Raw genomic sequence first — 19,672 nt, 5'->3', positions numbered from 1 at the left:
AGTTAATTATTCAAAAATAAGATTACTTCTACAGTTTTATTTTATTTAGACTTTTAGAAAAGGACAATTAATTATTATATAATTGGGTTTTCTTTGATATTTTTATACAACTAACTTATTTTTCATAGTTTTTTTATTAATTATATAAATCATATACATTATTTTGAGAAATGATTTTGTTAGATATCCTCTGAACAATGATAAAATACCATAAGATGTAATAAAGATAAGAAAAGGATTTAAGTTTTATCAAGTAATTAAAAAAATACTCAGGTAATATTTTCATGTAAATACTATTGTGTTCTGTAAAAAATAATATCTGGAAGCTTAAACCTAAATATAGATGTGAACTATTTAGTATAATTAACAATTTAAACCTAAATAATAGTCAGAGTACTTTTACAATTTCTTTTGTTTAGGATTTTTAAAAAGCAATATTATTTATTTTATAGTTAGTTTTTCTATATTATTTTATTAAATAAATTATTATACTTGTAGGGTTTTATAATTTCGTTTTTTGATATTTTTGCTTAAAATTAAATATTTATCTTTAATAATTCTCTTTCTTTAATACTTTTGAAACCAAAAAAATATATATATATATATAATATATATAATATATATATATTAAAAAATAGTTAATTTCAAATATATTTTTACAATTATTTTTATACTTTTTTAAAAAAGAAGAAATTACTATCAAATATTTAAACAATATATAATTTTATAGACTATGTAATTGTTAACATCACTTTCAAATAGATTTTACAATATTTTTTTTTACAACTTTTTTAATAATGAAATTACTATCAAATATTTTCTTTAAAATATAATGTAAAAATTATGTAATAGTAATTTTACTTTTCTAAGATCTTATTTTGTAATGGAAATTTTTTTTTTTCTGGATCTCTTTTAAATCCTATACAAAAGATAATTGTATCATATTTTTGACACATGTCACAATCTTAAATATATAATTGACATGTGTTACAATCATGTTAATTAGTAACTTTGAAAATCAAGCTTTATTTTTATAGTTAGTTTTTCTATATTATTTTATTAAATAAATTATTATACTTGTGGGTTTTTAAATTCGTTTTTGTTTGATATTTTTGCTTAAAAGTAAATATTTATCTTTAATATTTATCTTTCTTTTAAACCTTTGAAACCAAAAAATTATATGTATATATATATATATATATATATTATATATATATATTTTAAAATAATTACTTTCAATATATTTTACAATTATTTTATACTTTAAATAAACAAATTACTATCAAACATTTAAACAATATATATTTTAAAGACTATGTAATTGTTTACATCACTTTCAGTTTAAAATATTTTTCTTTAGAATTTTTTTTAATAATGAAAATTACTATCAAATATTTTCTTTAATATATAAGATGAAATATTATGTAAAAGTAATTTTACTTTTCTAAGATCTTATTTTGCAATGGAAATTTTACTTTTCTAAATCTGTTTTAAATCCTAAACAAAAGATAATTGTATCATATTTTTGACACATGTCACAATCTTAAATATATAATTTGACATGTGTCACAATCATGTTAATTAATAACTTTGAAAACTAAACTTTATAAAATAGCTAGATATGAGCCCGTTGCGTTGCAACGGGTTTTGTTTTTGATGTTTTAATTTTATGAAAACCATAAAATGAGAAATATTTTTAGTGAAATTGTATGATTTTGCAAATATAATGTAAAAAAATATTTTTGCCATTTTTAATAGGTTCCATTTTCAAAATTCGTTTTTTTCAATATCACTAATATTTTTACGATTTTAAAGTAATGACAGATTTTTATTGACACATTCACAATCTAATTTTTTAATTGACACATTCACAGTCTAATTTTGTTTAGACTTTTGCAAAAGTTACTATCATATATTTTTTTTAAAATATAGCATTAAAAGGTCATAAACCACAAAAAGTAATTAAATCTTGGTTCTTCAAAGTTATTAATTTTCCTTTTCTAAATCTCTTTAAATAAAAAAAAGAGAATTATATCATATTTTTCTACACATATCACAATGTTTTTTTAAATAACAAATAAAAATCACTTCCTTTTTACAATTAATTTTTGTTTAGATTTTTTTAAAATTGAAAATTGCTATAAAGTATTTTTTAACAATATATAATGTAAAAGACTATGTAATAGTAATTTTCCTTCTCCTATACCAAAATCAATTTGTACAATATTTAACAATAATTTTTATTTTCTAAAATCATAAAGAAAAGATAATTGTAAGAACATATTTGATTGTAATTATCCTTTTTAAAAATATTAACCAAAAATTGTAAAAGAATGTTTAATGTTAAGTTTCCTTTAATCAAATCCTAATTAAAAGTCATAAACAAAAAAAAACTGCAATCTTATTATTGACATATTAACACTTTGCAAAACAAAGTTATAGTAATTTTCATTTTTTTAAATGATATATCAAAACGATTTGTACAATAATATTAACATTAATTTTTCTTTTCTAAAATCATAAAAAGATAATTTAAAAAAAATATCTTATGATAAAGCTAGTTACTATTATTTACAATATTTTTCTTAAAAAAGGAAAATTACTATTAATAATTGTTTATATGAAATTTTTTATTTAACACATGTCATAATCTTAAATATAAAATTGACATGTGTCACAATCATGCTAATTACTAACTTTGAACAAAAAAATATTTGATTGTAATTATCCTTTTTAAAAATCTTAAACCAAAAAAATGTAAAAGAATGTTTAATGTTAATTTTCCTTTATTCAAATCCTAACTAAAAGGTCATAAACCAAAAAAAAAACTACAATCATATTATTGACATATTAACACGATTTGTAAAACAAAGTATTGTAATTTTCGTTTTTAAAAGTTCTATATCAAAACCGAATTTGTACTATAATATTAACATTAATTTTCTTATTCTAAAATCATAAAAAAGATAATTATAAAAAAATATATCTTATGATAAAGCTAGTTACTATTATTTACAATACTTTTTTTTTAAAAAAGGATAATTACTGTTAAATAATTATTTATATAAAAGTTATTTAACACATGTCACAATCTTAAATATAATTGACATATGTCACAATCATGTTAATTAGTAACTTTGAAAAACCAAGCTTTATATAATAAGATTAGATGATAAATTATAAAATAATTGTGAGGCTGAGATATAAGTTTTTTTTTTGATCAAACCAACTTGTATTAAACTTAGAAGAGTTTAACCTCCATGAAAGGAGAGTACAACAAAGCTACAAGAGCCAAATAGAGTACGAAACAGCTAAAACATAAGATAAAATGAAAATACAGATCACAACAAGTAAACATTAGAAATCGCATCACAGCAGTTTCATAAGTTTCTTGAAAGATTGCATCTCGTGTAACCCTAAGAGTCACAACCACTGCACTAAAGGCAGGGAAGAGTGTTAGCCGAGAGGAGAATCCTTGCAATACCAGCCACACATGTTCATCCCATCCACTCCATAAATGAAGTATTATTGGGAAAAGAGACTGCTCCAAACAAGAGCCAAGCGGGCAATCAATACCCGCCATAACCATATTCACCAAGTAACACATCCCAATGATTTTCTCTTTCAACTGCCACCAAAAGGAGAAAGACACATACGCTGCACCACAAACCAGGTTGAATACAATAATAGGACTGCATACTGCAGTGAAGAGTTGTATAACCACAACATAAAAACCACTAGGAGACACAAAGATAAAGCCAAAGGACACTGAGTCCATCAGTACATTACCAACTAAAGCCGGAATCACCAACACATCTAGCATTGCATCCCATTCAAAAGAATAAGGATGACCAGAGAGCAAGGAGCTAAGGTGAACCTGGACGTCTATAAGCGGATGGATAAAAGGAAGGCTTGAATAAGATCTGTGAGAAGACCATTCCCGAGCTGATAAAGATGCAACCTGTATACCACAGGAAAAGAACGCTTGATACAACCTGTATACCACAGGAAAAGAACGCCAGTAGACAAAGATAATGTCACCAGTGAACACAAGAGCAACAGCACCATCACTGAGCTTACTTGAATCCCTTGAAAGATTAAACATATAATCTAGGATTTGAGTAACTTGTGGAGAAGAGCTGGAGAAATTAACGAAGATTCTAAGAAGAACGAGGCTGACGGAGGCGTCTGGTGGATCTGGAGGTTCTGGTGGCTTGACGGGAGGGAGTTTCAACCGGAAAGTGCTTGGACGTGGCGGATCTGGAGGAGGCCTGGGCTGTGAAGGAAGTGGAAGAGCTGTCACCAACATCTTAACGGAGGAGGAGCAAGGCTGCATCAAGCAAAGGAACAACGGCGGCGGCGGATCTGGAGGGGGCCTGAGACAAGATGGAGAAGTAGTCATCATCTTGGCCATGGAGAGAAACAGAGCTGATTCAGAGAGAGGAGGGAAGAGCGGCGTGGTTGGAGCTGGGGAGATCCATCGGAACGGCGCCTTGGTATGCGGGCTTGAGAGGCTGAGATATAAGTTAAGCGGTGAGGCTCAGGTGGGACTCGCTTTTTCTTTTAAAACCCTTTATTCTCTGCTCTTTCGCGACTTTTGTACTGTTCAAGGACTCGCGATTGCTTGAGTTTTTTTCTAAATCGGACAAAAAAAAAGGAAATTAAGAACCCTAATTTAAGGAGTTACCAATGAGGATGCTCTAAAGACTTTCAAATACTCATTCTCTGCAGAAAGCACAAAGAAAAAAAGGTTCCTGAAGCCCTTGTCCATCGTGCTCTCCTTCTCTTTCTATTGAGGTTCTTCATATCTCTCTTTTTGGTTTAGCTTTTACTAAAATTAGGTTTTCTATTTGTTGCGTTGGATTGGATGTATTGTTGATTTTGGCAGACGTACGATTAGAAATTTGGTTATCTTACTTAGCAATTAGCATGTAAAATCTGCCCCGTTCCAGTCATCTGTTCTCTCTTTCTATTCTGTTACGTAGCATATGCACTCCTAACAGCTTGTTTTTGAGAGATTTGTGGAGTATATAAGTTTTTAAAATTTAACGTGCAGCTTTATATTCTCCTAGAATTGTTACGGACAAGACACACGCCATGAAGTCTGATAAGATTTCCTGATTTTCTGAGTAATAATCGCACAATATCTCGTAATATATGATCAAGATTATAACTAGCTTCTTGGTTGTGGCAGGTTTCCTTCTTTTTTTGGTTTTTGTTTTTGCTTAAAATGGGAGACAACGCGGATGGGGTGTTTGGCTTTATTGTAATTGACATGAACGGGACTCTCTTTGGAACTCTGAGCGGCACCACCCGTGAGGTCCTTCACAAGTTCTCTGTTAATCTTCCAAAGATACACGGTAGAGGAGAAAAGGCAGCTCTTCAGTTTGCCCAGTTCCATAAGGAGTGTCAGCTTTACATTGAAAATATTGCTGAGCTCGCAACACAATACTACATCAATCCTTTAACAGGTCAGCCTAATGTGGCTGGGCTGATACTTGCCGGTTTAGGAGATCTGAAGATTGAGTTGAGGCAGTCGCATATGTTTGATCCAAGGCTTGAGACGAAGATCCTGAAAGTGGTGCATGTATCACTTGGAGGAGAGCACGGTTTCAGCCGAGCTATAGAGATGTCATCTGACCTACTAGGAGGTGTACGCTACATTCAAGAGAAGCGTTTGATAAGGAGGTTATTTCAGGAGATAAGGTTGGAGAACGGGAAGTACGTCGTTGGTGTGGATGATACGTTGAACACTCTAGGTGCTATTGAGACGCTGATTGTGTGGCAAGATCTTGCTATCAACAGATATGTGTTGAATAATAATGCAACAGGCGAAACCGTGATAAGATACATGGACAGTGAACAGGAAGGCAACGAAGAGAACTTCAGAGATGGTAACATTGAATTGGTTGTGATGGAGAATACTCCGTTAGTGGAGTGGCTGGCAAATGAACACAATCGTTTTGGTTGTGTCCTAGAGTTTGTTACGGACAATTCAAATGAAGGTTCTCAGTTTCGTAAAGGTTTTGGAGGGATCGGAGGGATCCTTCATCACAATATTAACTGATGAAACCTCACCTTTTCCAAAAAAAATGGACGGGATCTCTTAAATCTTGTGTTCTTTTTTTTTTGTTTTCTTTTTTGAACTCTTAGCTTACTTTCCAAAAGGTGTTAACGTTATGAAATAATTCGTGTATTTAAGCATGATGTGCTACTGTAGCATAAATTTCGCATAGATATTTCAACTTGTGGATTTAATTTCAGTCAAAATACATCTTCTCATGCCGGCTCATGTACCTGAAGAAAGAAGGAAGCCGAAGTCTCAGTCCAAGCTATCTCTTGGGCAATATATTTTACCAAAGGAAATGTATGTCTCGAAATGGCTTGGGCTGAGAGATTGTTACTGTCATTGAATAAACTTTTGACTCTGCAAGATGTAGGATAGGTTTAAGAACCAGCAGGAGATCTGAGAGATTGTTACTCTCTATTACTCTTGAAAAGCAGAAGATGGACAAAGCTTTTCAATGTCTCGAAATGGCTCTCTGCATTCAAATATGTTACAGTTTGGAAAAATTTATTGTGAATTAGGTACAAAGCAAAGAAAAATTATTTTCCCTGGACAGCTTCATGTGTGTATATACATATCGGGAAAAGCTTTGTGAATCTGAGTTTCTGACCGACCTGAGGTGTTCCAAATTTTTACTGTGTATTCGATGTAATAAAGTTTCTCTCTTTTGTTCAAATTAATTTGGTTCAGGTATACCATTTTTCGTTGAAGGCGTCAAAACAGTGTCTTTTGTAAACATTATGGTTAACATTATTCAAGCACTGCAAGACATCGAGATACAAATTCCCTGAATATAAAACATTGAAATTTCTCTGATGCCCTGAGTGTTATACCACAAATTCTTACATATAAAACACGCAACTTTATCCAATTCTTAAGTTGGTGAAGCTCAAAGTTTCCAGATTTACTTGAGGGTTAAGGAAAATCAAACCTGGGGTTTGAAGAAACTTGTTTGACTTTAGAAAGGTTGATGATAGAATTGGGGGAACTAACCAGAGAACTCGATGGCTAAAGCAGGATGAGGAAGATGGCAAGAACAACCAGATCAATCTGCAGAGAGACATGATCATTAGTTCTTAGAGCCCAAATAAACGCAAGGGATGGGAGGGACTATTAGGTTCAATTCACTGGTGGGAGGAACTATTTATAATCTTTGGATTCTCGGCAAAGAGGTAAAACCATCTTTTCTTAAACCAAAAACGTAAAGGATGGGAATGATTTACTCTTTTTCCAGAGATAAAGAGGAAAAGTTTTATTTTTCGTTTCTCTGAAAAATATTAAAGTTTGTGTACAGTTGATGGCGACGACATGCACATGCCCACCTCGTTCGTTTTGCAATCAAGTTTTCCAAATGAACCATAACCAACTATTAATCGGTTTATGTTATAATGTCCTAACAAAATATGTAATATAAATATTAATGGAAATGGTTGTAAATTTTCTAGTAATTAAAGATTTAACAATACATGGTTGAGGAGGACTGTAAACTTGACACATCTAAAATGACAAAGTTGTTATTCATCTACTAATGAAAGATTAGTCTTCAAATTTGAGTCTCTTTCAATAATAAGGGAATATATATATTTCTAATTAGGAATCTGATATGACACAATACATTTAAAGTATTATATTTGAATTAACAACAGACTACATTTGTGTATCACACACACACAAACTAAAGGTTGGTTAAATAGTTGAGCATCGAAAATTTCATGATAAATAAAATTGACATTGTTTTAATTAGCAATAGAAAATGCTAATGTATTTAGTCACTAAATCGGGCTTAGCACCATGGTTCAAAGTAGGAAGTATTGTTTCGCTAACCAAGGTTTGAGTTTTCTCATCTACAAATTCTCTTGGGTAGTTCATATTTCGTTACCTTTGACTCACAAAATCTTAGTCAATATATGTGAAACATAAACCGATTTTCTATATTTAGTCAACCTGAGAAAATAACTTTTACTGCTGCACAATGTATTTCTACTTTGTCAACAAGACGACCGGTTACGGGAAATTCCATTATAAATAAAAATTGTAAGAGCCACATGCGAAAGACTATTTGGTTGAATCCATGTGAAGATAATTTTTTTATACTATAAAACAAAAGTCAATTTATTTGATACATCAGTGCCAATTTAATAGAGATATTAAAGTTTATTGGGAAGAATAAATTTATATATTTTGGTAAGAATTGTTTATTACTCTCTTTCTTTGAGCTATTGATTATAATATTTGCATCAATTGACTCTCTTCCAAAATTTGGAGACAAAATAAATGAACGTTCAGATGACTATCAGAAACACTATCAACAACTTTCTGTCATTGATTTTTTCTTTTCTTGGAACGCCTTTTCTCATTGTTTTGAACCAGTTTTTAATGGTTGTTCTATCTCTTTGATTTTAATCCAGTCCATTGAACCTTTTTCGTAGTTGAATCTATCTATATTTATGTACAAATTAGTTTTAAGTTTTGAGTGAAAATAGTAAAAAAGTTTAGAAAAGAAAGAAATCCGAATTTATTGTTGTTATTTTGAATTGAAATATATCTTATTTTGGATGATGAGACTAATGAGTTCAATAACATGTACTTTAAAAGTAACTAAAAACAAGTACAGTAAAAACTCCATAAATTAATAATGTTGAGATTTATGTATTTTATTAATTTTTCAGGTTAATAATTTACGAAAAGTTTAATTTTTTAAATTTCTCTATCTCAAGATATATTGTTTTCTAAAATAAGAAAAAAATATTCGACTTTATTGTATATTAGTAATTGAAATTTGAAATTTGAAATTTCTATTGACTTTATTATATTATTTGATATATGAAATTTAAATGTGGTTGTACCTCCTCGAAATATATAAAAGCTAAGAAAATATAAAGATAAGTAACTTATACTTTTATCAATTTGTATTATATTTTGAGGCGGCCCAACTTGAGACCAAAAAAATTATTAATTGATAGCGTTAGTGAATTTATCAAGTGTTAATTTATAGAGTTTCTAATGTATGTGTGTACATTATGTTCATATAGAACAAAAATTAAAAGAGCGAAAGCCGTGAATCCGTGATTAATGTTTTTTTTGTTTTTTGTGATGACCGAAAAATGGTGTTTTTGTCGAGAAATAGGTCTATCACCTTATGAAATTACTCCTTTTTGGGGTTGCTTCCGATAACAAAGTTAATGTCATGTAGAAATAAAGAAACTAAAAAAAAGGGCACATTTTATGTTGTTATCTTTTGTCATTATATAAAATGTTCACAATTCTTAATGGATTTTTTATATATTAATAGAAAGTTGGATTTCCTTTTTGATAGCCTATGAAGCTAAAACATGAATATATTCAAAGTTCACATTTTGTTAAATTTATATTCATAATATTTATTCAGAGTCTATGTTATTCTAATCAAAGCGTGATTTAGAGTTGTATAACAAATTTTGATTTTAGAATGAAATTGTTTTTTTTCTTAAAAAATATCTATATTATTAAAGCAGATGACTGCTTATGAATCTACCCCTGAATTTTCAAAAAAATTACAAAACATCTCATTTTTTTTCTTCTTTTAAATGAAATCGTGTAACTAAAAGAAAAAATCAGCCATTAAAATAAAATGACCGCTCAATTTTTATGTTAAATATATTATTAAAACGAAATGGGCTTGAAACAAAAAATCATTGAAACAATTGATATACATTTTATGTTAAAACACATTTGTTAAAAAATAAATTTATCAAATAAAACATACCGCCAAAAAGTCAATTTCTAACAAAAAATTATTAAAAGATTTGATATACATTTTATTTTATGTTAAAACACATTTGTTAAAAAATAAATTTATCAAATAAAACATACCGCTTTTTTAAACGGCGGGTCATGTAGTTTAGAATGGAAATTGTATTAAACATTATCGTCTATGGCATAGTTTGTTTTTAAAGTGCTCCAGTTTTTTGGTGTGTTTGATGAATTGTAGTTTTTTGTACTTTTAAATTGAAATTCAAAGACAAAAAAGAAAAACATGAGCATGGATTTATAGTTATTTATCTCAACGTATTTGTACGTTCCATCAAAAGGAGCGAGAAAAACCCATGAACATTCAAAATGGAAAACTTGGCAACATCAGAGAACACTACGCAAAATCCGATATCTATAGAATAAAAAGCGAGTCCAACTCAAAGCTCCCACCTCAACATCCAACTCACAGCTCCCACCTCAACAGTAAGTAAAACCCCAAGGTTCTACTACGTTCCTAGGGAGTTGTCTCCTGATATGAAAATTCCACCAACCTCTCCATTCGGGAATTCCTAGAACTTCCCCAACGGCAAGAACTCCGCAGCATCCTTCATCCGACAGTGCAAAACTTCCAAAGTAAGGGAAGGTACCAAATCTTTCCACAGCTGTAATCTTCTTAAGCTGCAAAATTGAAATAATCAGTGAATATAAATAATAAAAACAGGTAATGAGAGAAAAAAAAAAAAAAAAAAAAGACAACTTGCCTTTATGTAGGCGATAACAGTGTCGCCTGCTCGAGCACGGTTCACGTCTGCAGCAAAAGGATTTTCAGGGTCCTTTCTTATCTCAGTAATCTCGCAACCAACGATGGCTCTATGAGAGCAAAACAAAGCCGAATACTCAGCAGTTACAACATGCTACGAGAAAAGCAAAATAAAACAAGTTAGAACTCTAAATGGAAGTGTAAAGAAACAAGTTAATATGTAGACGCTTACCTCAGATCGCTTGTTGATAGTTATGCGGGCAATGAGCCTATCAACCAGAATCGTGTTGCCTAGTGCACGTGGCTGAGGTTCAATGGTGTCAATGGCTTCAAACAAGCTAGGGCCCCTCCACCAACCAAACTCGTCACCAACCCCCTTGAGAATGTTCGACCCATACAAAGTCGACATGGGGAGGAAGACAACACCTTCAAAGCCGATGTTTTGTAGACAGCCTTCCAGCTTCTGTACAATTTCATTGTACCTACTTTCCCCTTCTGTCACATCATCCAGCTTGTTCACGACGACAATGAGCTTCGAAAGGCCTAAACTAAAAGCGAGCTCAGCGTGTTCGACCGTACGTCCTAGCACAGACCCATCGTCGTAAATCCCGTCTTCAAAGATACGCTGTTCCGCTGTAACCATCAACAGAGCAACATCTGCCTCAACAGCTGTAACTATGATTCAATAAGATAAATATTTTTTAAACGAAAAACATGAAAACTCACTCGGATGAACGGGTCAAGCTCTAGTTAAATTATTAAAATGGCTTATTAAAAAGTTGAAATTTGGTTTGCAATATTCCATTAAGTGTAATGGCTTATAATATTCTGTTGAAATTATAGTATTAAATTATGGCTTGCAATATAATATAAAACTTCATAAATTGTACATTGAAAATAATAAACGTTTAGAACAAACCTATAACAAAGAGATTAGATTATAACAAGGAGCCAAATGATTCTCTGGCCTGAGTGAATCATAGTTATAAGAGCCGCTGAGTGAATCATAGTTATAAATAAAAAAGAGCTAAAAGCAGGATCATAGTTGTCTCCATTGAAAGCATAGCTTATAGTACAGTATAATCACACTTACCAAAGGAGTCTGGCCTCCATGAGTTCCACTCTTTCACATTGGCTCCTCCCTAGCAAACCTTTAGCCGGCTTTAACGGTAATGCTTTTTGGAAACGTATAATAAATAACTTAAGGAGAATAACCATTTCCATTTTTTTCACATGATTTAATTTACTCACTCATACAATCTTTTACACACACTCACTCGTGAGTTTAGTTACAAAAATCTTCAAAAGCAGAGAGCAAATGATAGGACGCTGGAACATGAGGACTAAAGCTCTACGCTCCTTGGAAAGGCATTTTCAGGGTATCAAAAATAGCATTCTGTGAAAAAGTCTTCCTGAATCTCTCCAGCAACTCTCCTCCATCATTTGCTTGAGCCGCTGCATCAGCAGCTTCCTTGGCCATTCCAATTCGAGCATAAGCCTGAGACACCCCCACATAAACAAAAAGTTCACACCAAAGGCTTTGGTAGATTTTACAACACTATCCAATTTACCGAGTACATATATGTTAACTATTTTCAGAGCATTACCTCGCCTCTTTCCACAAGATCGGAAAGCTTGGGGATGTATTTTAGAGCTTCCGCTTTCTCATCTGCATCAATGCATGCCTCCACAAATGGACGGAACCCTTTCATGATATAAATGCCAGTTAAAACACAAGATAAACCAAGACGAATATGCTTGCTCTTAAGTCTTAATCTCAGACTAGTACAGGTAGAGGATGCTAGTGATTAATCAACAAAGAAGTTGCTATCATAAGGCTGTAAAACTTACCTGTTGGTGGTCTCCTTTCTTTTGAAAACTTCTCGAGAGCTTCCCAGTCTTTGATTGTAGCCAGAGCAAATGTTTTTAGCCAATACCATCTTTTATCAGAAACCTGAAAAAAATTCAAAAGATAATGTGGTGAAGATGACGTACTCACGTTCATCCATCGCACAACACAGGAAAATTATATCCAATTAGACCTTGAATTCGGACTTCACTTTTGCTGCAGCGCGATTATTACGCAGGACAATACATGTACGTATAGTATCATTGATGCTTGAATCAACAAAGATAGCCTGCTTCGTACTAGCTTCTAGCTCATGTTGTATCCTAAAAACATGTAGCAAATAAAAACAACAGATAACAAGATCAAAAGGAAAAAAGACCATTAGATGAAGAGTAAATAATACACTGACTACCAAGTTTCCAGTACAGAGCCTGCCTTAGAACAAAATAAGAGTATATTAATGGCTTATTACCTCAGGAGTTTTGCATGCTCCTCGGCAGCCTTAGACTCGAAAGTGTGTTCCTTCGTCTGAGAGAAAAGGTTGCTGGCTTTCTCTATTAGCTTTATGCGTGGACCGTGCAGCGGAGATCCTTTGCTAGCCATTGGATTTTTCCCCATATCCCATGATTCTTTCCATAAAAGGAAAGCTACCTCCTGAAACAACCAGCATTCATTTGATGGTCAACTTCCAACAATTTAGCAAACTGAACAAAGATAACAAATCAAGGCACAACAACTAGATCATGATACGTACATGAATCTGACCCGTAGATAAAAAGAAATCCTTCAGAAATTCCTGTTTATGACACCTACATCATGATTTTTTTAATAACACCGTCAGATACTTTCAAAACAACACTGTTTACAACTGCTTGGTTTTGAAGTAATCAAGTATGCGAAGATAGAAAAAGTTGTTTTCTCATACCGTGCGTAAGCTACAAATAAATCACGTGCCAAAACTCTGCCTTGGATCATTGCAAAGAACTCCAAAGGAGGCCTCTGGTCAACCCCCACAAAGAAAAAAACCAGTTAGTTCTTGTTATTAGCACCAGCACAGCATACATATTTATAGTTCAAGTGTAACAACAAAAATAAACTACTCACACACCTTTTGCCATATATGAAATATAACAAGATAAACCAGGTCGGTGTCACCACTCTCAGTTGCTTTCACTAAAGCGGTATCTTCCTCACCAATGCTTAGTAAAAGAGGAACCTGAAGTTACAGAAAGTGACCACAAAACATGTGAAACTAAGAACAATGAATGCCTATTTACTTTTACATTAAGAATCCTAGCAGGATGTGATTTGATTATATTAGATAGACAAACCTGTTTCGTGGAGCGTGGTTCATGTTCAACTAGCATTGCAGCTAACTTTCGACGTCCACAGTTATCAGCATGAGTGGCCACTGCAGCATAAGATATTCCTCTGCATAGTTGGAGCTGAAATTCAATATAACATCGTCCCTTTTAAGTCCATGTGTTCCTTTCATCTCTATATACATATCTTGCAAAGACTAATAACAAAATAGAATTTGAACCTTATCAAGTAAAATTTCAAGAAGATGAGTATCTGGAGTTGATGGTGAAGCAGTTATCTTTGCACACGCCCAATGCATTATCACCACTTCCTATACAACGCCAATAATAGAAATTCACAATCATCCTAAGGCCGGACATTAGATAAAAGTAGAATATCATCAGACTTACTTTATTCATTCCTAAGTACTCAGATATCCGGAGAGCAAGAAGGTGGGAATGAGCATTAATCAGGCGACTAATCAAAACCACTGGTGTCAGTAACTGCAATCCATAAAAACTTCATGAGGAAAGAGTAGCTGCAGAAACTTTCTTTGTCGAGAATTATTGATACGTGATGAGTACGTATCAATTATATAAACTGCAAGGACCTTGTACTGTTGAATGCTAAGAGGTATGCCAATATCAGGATCACGAACAGCATTCAGAACCCTTAAAGTTCTACAAGTCTCTTGGACACGGTCACGCTGAAAATTGCTGTCACAGCTCACCAAGCGTTAGCCTCAGAAGTTGTTAGATTACTGGAAACTCAATTTTTTAAAGACTAACCTGCTGAAAGCTTGTCCATAACTTGCGGCTCGTAGCAGAGCCCTCTGACGAGTTACATCAAATTCATGACCAGCAGCATCAATACAGGATTCAACAGCCTCAGACAGTGATGAACGAATCAGTCTCAAATTTTCATCTGCCTGACAGAACAAGAACAAATTTGACTTCAACAACCATATCAAGGAATAGTAACTATAAACCATTTTTTGGTGTCGACATACCTTAGCACTTCGCCTGTCAAAATGATCTAAAGCATCGTACAACAAAGCCGCAGGTGATGTGCTTCCTATCTTAAAGATCGACTCAGTAGAGTCAGGCACTCTTTGCAGAAACTCAAGACTAGTGTTAGATAATATCCTCACTCCATCGCATTCTGGGATGAGAATCACAGGCTCATCATAGAAATAGTGTACTGGATCTCCCAAAGGACCCACCATCATCAAATCCTCATCCCAATAGAGCAGCACACTGTCCATTCCACACCACGCCATTTGCTGAGGAGGAAGCGCTGACTCACAGCTGTAGTCAATAGCAATCTGTTTTGATTCCATCCCAACGACAACAATCCGACCATCATGAGTGAAGAGTGTCAGGAACTTTCCATTAGGTGACACAATCATCTTCTGCACCGGACCAATCAAACTCCCACCATAATCATCATTCCCCATCTCAGAGTCTTCGCCACCAGGCTCATCGAACCTAATACTCTGCGCCTCGTCCTCATCCACAACATAAATCTCATCACCAACAGCTACCAACACCTCAACGTTCCCAGACATAGTATACTGAGGCTCCCTCACAGCCAAGCAACTCGGCTGAAGCATATCGTCTTCCGTCAACCCGGGGACATCAGCAAGCTTATAAGGCTTCATCGTCTTGAAATCCGAGATACAAAACAACTGCCCTCCTTCCGTCAAGCAGACCACACCGTTCCCCCAGAAGACACACTCCACCACGTTCTGCTCAAAGCACTCTTTCCCCATTGTCACATTAGGCTGAATAAGCTCGGCGTGGATGTTGTAACGATAGATAGTGCCGTCTTGGACAATAGAGATTAATGTCTGATCATCTGACCATGACATCCCGATGAGGCGTCCACCGGGGTGCTTCCAGACGGTCTCGGAGAGGAGCACACCTGCTGAGTTGAAGATGCGGAGCTTTCTTAGAGCAGACTCGGCGTAGAGCTGGACGATCTTGGAGTCGTCTCTAATGACTGCGATGGGACCACCGAAGGAGGCGCAGGCCACCTTGTTGCGACTCAAATCTACATGTTTCCATCTCATCTGGTAGATCTCAGGCTTCCTGTAATATCGGTTGTAGAGAAGCTGCCACTCCGCAGCAACAGAGACGTTCGCCATCTTTGTTTCGTCAGAGACCTGTGAAGCAATAAAAGCCTTTGATTCACACACACAATGAGACACACAAACACACGACTACAAATTCAAATAAGCCTTAGATTCATGCAAATAGTGACACAGACACACTACTAGAGCGTCAATAAGCCTCTGATTCATACAAACAGAGGTAAACACACGCCACTACAGCTTCAATAAGAGCAAGTAAGACGCAAATATTATAGCACAACATCAAACAGGAGCTAGAGTAGCCGTGAATTGGGGTAAAAGGAGAAAACTTTTTACAATTTTTATGGACAATCAATCAATCTCTTTTCCTTTTTAATCAATCAATCAATCAATCAATCAATCTCTTGAGTTGATCTAAAAGACTTTTAGGATACAAACAGTGTGACAATGAATCTCCATAGGAGAGAATAAAAAGGACTTACTTTTTGAAATGAAATCCAGGATTGGTCTTAAAAGGCAAAATCGATTAAGGGAAGGAACTCATCGACCGGACGACGGAGACGAAGTTGATTCACGATCAAGAGAGAGATCGGAGCACACAGGCAGCCACGATCCTGTTTTTTTTTTTTCTTAAAAAAGTAAATTAACATAAAATTATTGGCCCGCAGAACTTAACCGAATCAAACCTGCCAAACCGAAACAATTTTTTTTTGGTTTTCAGGTTGGTTAAGAATTTAATTTATTCGATTTTTTTTATAAGAAGTCATTAATCCGTAGATTCAATTTAGCAATCGGTTAGTTTTAAAATTAACTGAAGACCATATCCAAATCTTCAACCAAATTCAACTACAGTTTAAATGACAATTAAAGAACTTTAATTTAATTTCATCAATGTTTCTGTTTTTTTTTAAACAGAAATAAAGTTAAACAACCAAACTAATCTATACTATTAAAAATTCGCTTTTGAGCCTCCATGGAACGTCCACATCAGCGAAAAAAACTTCCCCCAAAAGATGACACGTGGCATTATTAACCAAAAATAAAAATAAAATAAAAAAATAAATATACGATAGAAGGAAAAATAAATAATAAGTAAATATACAGTATAAAAAAATATAAATAATACATTAAATATCTATCGTAATATTACCATTTGATGTAAAAAAAAGTAAATATATAATAGAAGAAATAAAAGAAAATAAATTAAATATTTATCTTAAAATAATTCGTAAAATAAATAATAAGTAAATATACAATACAAGAAACAAATATTACATTTAAAATCTATTAAAAGTTCGCTTTTGAGGCTCCATGGAGCGTCCACATCAGCGGAAAAACTTCTCACAAAAGATGACACGTGGCATTATTAACCAAAAATAAAAATAAAATAAAAAAAAAATATACGATAGAAGGAAAAATAAATAATAAGTAAATATACAGTATAAAAAATAGAAATAATACATTAAATATCTATCGTAATATTACCATTTGATGTAAAAAAAGTAAATATATAATAGAAGAAATAAAAGAAAATAAATTAAATATTTATCTAAAAATAATTCGTAAAATAAATAATAAGTAAATATACAATACAAGAAACAAATATTACATTTAAAATCTATTAAAAGTTCGCTTTTGAGGCTCCATGGAGCGTCCACATCAGCGGAAAAACTTCTCACAAAAGATGACACGTGGCATTATTAACCAAAAATAAAAATAAAATATATGATAGAAGGAAAAATAAATAATAAGTAAATATACAGTATAAAAATAGAAATAATACATTAAACATCTATCGTAATATTACCACTAGATCTTGACCCGCCTTTTTAAATGGCGGGTATGTTTCTTTTGACAAATTTATTTTTGTAACAAATATGTTTCAATATAAAATGTATATTATGTGTCTTAATGATTTTTGTTAGGAGTTATTTTTAGGTTTATGTTCGTTTTCATCTATACAAAATGTTAGCATTGTGAAATAATATTTTTTATTGGAAACTACATTAAGAAGTTAAACTTAAAATTATTTCCAGTAAAATTAATTTGTACATTAACTTGTAAAATTATACAAAAGTGTAAATGAATTGTAATATTATTTAGATTAATAATGGCTATTGATATGATCCACTATATTCATAATCATGCTTTTAAATGGTACTGGAAAATATAATATAATCAAAATGTCTAATATCCATTGTGAGAACTCCTGCAAATCTAGATTTTAATCCGCGCTTCAATGGTGGATATACTTTTTGTTGGAAAACTTATTTTACATAATAAAATTATGATTTTTGATATATTATATATTTTAACTTTTTATGAACTTTATCTTAAATTTACTTATATGGCTTATTTTTGTTATTTTAAATATGACTAAAATTTTAAAGACTCTAAATAATTCTAACCCGTAATATGATTTTATTCATTTAACTCGAAGTTAAACTTATTTTACACTGATTTTTCTAATTTAAATAAAATATTTTATATCTTCAACATTCTCTGTATTGAAAAATTCATTTGGGCGTTTCAAAAAAATTTCTATAATTTTATTAAATTCAGTTCATATGATTTAGTTTTTATTTTAAATGGATCTATTTTTTTAAAGAGGTGAGATCATTTAGACCCGTATTATGATTTTGTTGATTTAATCATAAAAATTTCTATAATTTTATTAAATTCAGTTTATGTGATTAGTTTTTATTTTAAATGGAACTGTTTTTTAAAGAGGTGAGATCATTTAGACCCGTATTATGATTTTAAATGGAACTGTTTTTTAAAAAGGTGAGATAATTTAGACCCGTATTATGATTTTGTTATTTCAATTTTTTTGAGGTTTCATTTAATAAATACTTTCAAATATTTAATAATGTGAAAGATTTTTTTGGAAAGATATGGTGCAAATATTTAGGAAACAAACTTTTTAAAAAGGCTAAGAAGTGAATTATATTAAATAATCTTTAATGTAATTGCAAAATAATAATTTTTGATTGGTTGCAAATACTGCTGACAAAAAAATTCAGACAATTTTTGTAATTAATTTGAAAGTCAGGGGCATATTCATAAGAAGTATTATGCTTTAATAGTATAGGATCGAAAATTTCAAAAATTTGAAATAGCATGTCGATAATATATTTTAAATGGGTTACTAAACAAAATCGAGAATTTCAAGCCCATTGATTCGAAAGTTTCAAGTCCATTTCGTTTTTAATAATACACTGAACAAAAAAATTGAGCTGTAAATTTATTTTAAGACTCTGTTGGGCTTTTAATGGCCGAATTTTTCTTTTAATTACACGATTTCATTTAAAAAAGAAAAAGAAATGAGATGTTTTGTAATTTCCTAGAAAATTCAGGGGCAAATCTATAAGCAGTCATTTGCTTTAATAGTATAGATACTATATAGATATAATGAGATTTTTGTAATTTTTTTACTTTATTTTTTTCATCGATAAATTATTAATGATGATTTATTTTTGGTTTATTTTAAATTTGAAATTTAAATTAATTATTCACATTAGAAATTTAAATATTTATGAATTTTTAAGAGTTACGATATTTTATGTTAGATATCATAACTCTTAGTTTGTTACAAAAAAATTTTAGATAGTCTAAACTATTTTTATATATCTTGTATGTCAAATGAAATAAAATATAAGAACAAAAGTTAAGTTTAATGAATATCCAAACTATTATTTTAATTTTTATAAAACATTTAGAAAATACTTAATTTAGTCTCTATTTATTTATTTTATAGCTAATATATTATCTATATAATAAAACTAATTCATTTATTAATCCGCGGTTCACCCGTGGTCGACCCGATGATCCAGTGACCCGAAATGTTATCCGGTTTAGTATCCGGGTTGG

The 19,672-nt window shown here is 31.8% G+C and overlaps 4 protein-coding genes across 6 annotated transcripts; 1 reads left to right on the top strand and 3 right to left on the bottom strand.

Moving 5' to 3' along the window:
• Positions 1-3,296: 3,296 nt before the first annotated feature.
• Positions 3,297-4,563, bottom strand: LOC130509085 (uncharacterized). Its single transcript, XM_057004672.1, has 2 exons — positions 4,042-4,563; positions 3,297-3,961 (listed from the first exon to the last, which is right to left on the bottom strand). Exons 1-2 carry the CDS (start codon positions 4,412-4,414, stop codon positions 3,867-3,869), a joined length of 468 nt encoding a protein of 155 aa, XP_056860652.1. The 5' UTR covers positions 4,415-4,563; the 3' UTR covers positions 3,297-3,866.
• Positions 4,564-4,607: 44 nt separating this feature from the next.
• On the top strand, positions 4,608-6,239 carry LOC108844418 (eukaryotic peptide chain release factor subunit 1-1). 3 transcript variants are annotated; one of them, XM_018617677.2, is made up of 3 exons: positions 4,609-4,797; positions 5,057-5,129; positions 5,195-6,239. In XM_018617677.2, exon 3 carries the CDS (start codon positions 5,231-5,233, stop codon positions 6,065-6,067), a length of 837 nt encoding a protein of 278 aa, XP_018473179.1. In that variant the 5' UTR covers positions 4,609-4,797; positions 5,057-5,129; positions 5,195-5,230; the 3' UTR covers positions 6,068-6,239. The 3 variants fall into 3 exon arrangements, with proteins under 3 accessions (XP_018473180.1, XP_018473179.1, XP_018473178.1); XM_018617678.2 differs by lacking the exon at positions 5,057-5,129 and having other exon boundaries at positions 4,608-4,750; XM_018617676.2 differs by lacking the exon at positions 5,057-5,129 and having other exon boundaries at positions 4,611-4,797.
• A 3,834-nt stretch (positions 6,240-10,073) lies between these two features.
• LOC108847629 (uncharacterized) lies at positions 10,074-11,058 on the bottom strand. The gene is made up of 3 exons (XM_018620927.2): positions 10,792-11,058; positions 10,561-10,713; positions 10,074-10,477 (listed from the first exon to the last, which is right to left on the bottom strand). The coding sequence occupies exons 1-3, from the start codon at positions 10,966-10,968 to the stop codon at positions 10,277-10,279; spliced, it is 531 nt and encodes a 176-aa protein (XP_018476429.2). The 5' UTR covers positions 10,969-11,058; the 3' UTR covers positions 10,074-10,276.
• A 702-nt stretch (positions 11,059-11,760) lies between these two features.
• Positions 11,761-16,444, bottom strand: LOC108847628 (protein VACUOLELESS1). Its single transcript, XM_018620926.2, has 15 exons — positions 16,285-16,444; positions 14,720-15,874; positions 14,499-14,638; positions 14,321-14,426; positions 14,121-14,213; positions 13,952-14,041; positions 13,740-13,853; positions 13,517-13,624; positions 13,334-13,407; positions 13,163-13,217; positions 12,881-13,062; positions 12,602-12,731; positions 12,411-12,513; positions 12,167-12,264; positions 11,761-12,057 (listed from the first exon to the last, which is right to left on the bottom strand). The coding sequence occupies exons 2-15, from the start codon at positions 15,854-15,856 to the stop codon at positions 11,911-11,913; spliced, it is 2,577 nt and encodes an 858-aa protein (XP_018476428.1). The 5' UTR covers positions 15,857-15,874; positions 16,285-16,444; the 3' UTR covers positions 11,761-11,910.
• Positions 16,445-19,672: the final 3,228 nt, after the last annotated feature.

This window comes from Raphanus sativus, chromosome 3, assembly GCF_000801105.2.
Source record: "Raphanus sativus cultivar WK10039 chromosome 3, ASM80110v3, whole genome shotgun sequence".
NCBI classification, from domain to species: Eukaryota; Viridiplantae; Streptophyta; class Magnoliopsida; order Brassicales; family Brassicaceae; genus Raphanus; species Raphanus sativus.
The sequence above is the reverse complement of the archived record's forward strand: the minus strand, read 5'-3'. Positions and strand labels throughout refer to the sequence as shown.

Bases quoted from the DNA above. Each gene is read 5' to 3' on its own strand.
- LOC130509085 (XM_057004672.1), bottom strand. From the start codon at position 4,414: ATGGCCAAGATGATGACTACTTCTCCATCTTGTCTCAGGCCCCCTCCA. The intron at 3,962-4,041 runs GTGACATTATCT...TGTGGTATACAG, and splicing joins TGTTGCTCTTGTGTTCACTG to GTTGCATCTTTATCAGCTCG.
- LOC108844418 (XM_018617678.2), top strand. From the start codon at position 5,231: ATGGGAGACAACGCGGATGGGGTGTTTGGCTTTATTGTAATTGACATG.
- LOC108847629 (XM_018620927.2), bottom strand. From the start codon at position 10,968: ATGTCGACTTTGTATGGGTCGAACATTCTCAAGGGGGTTGGTGACGAG. The intron at 10,714-10,791 runs GTAAGCGTCTAC...CTTTTCTCGTAG, and splicing joins CTATCAACAAGCGATCTGAG to CATGTTGTAACTGCTGAGTA. The intron at 10,478-10,560 runs GCAAGTTGTCTT...TCAATTTTGCAG, and splicing joins CTGTTATCGCCTACATAAAG to CTTAAGAAGATTACAGCTGT.
- LOC108847628 (XM_018620926.2), bottom strand. From the start codon at position 15,856: ATGGCGAACGTCTCTGTTGCTGCGGAGTGGCAGCTTCTCTACAACCGA. The intron at 12,265-12,410 runs GTAAGTTTTACA...ATATCATGAAAG, and splicing joins AGAAAGGAGACCACCAACAG to GGTTCCGTCCATTTGTGGAG. The intron at 12,058-12,166 runs GTAATGCTCTGA...GGGGTGTCTCAG, and splicing joins ATCTTGTGGAAAGAGGCGAG to GCTTATGCTCGAATTGGAAT.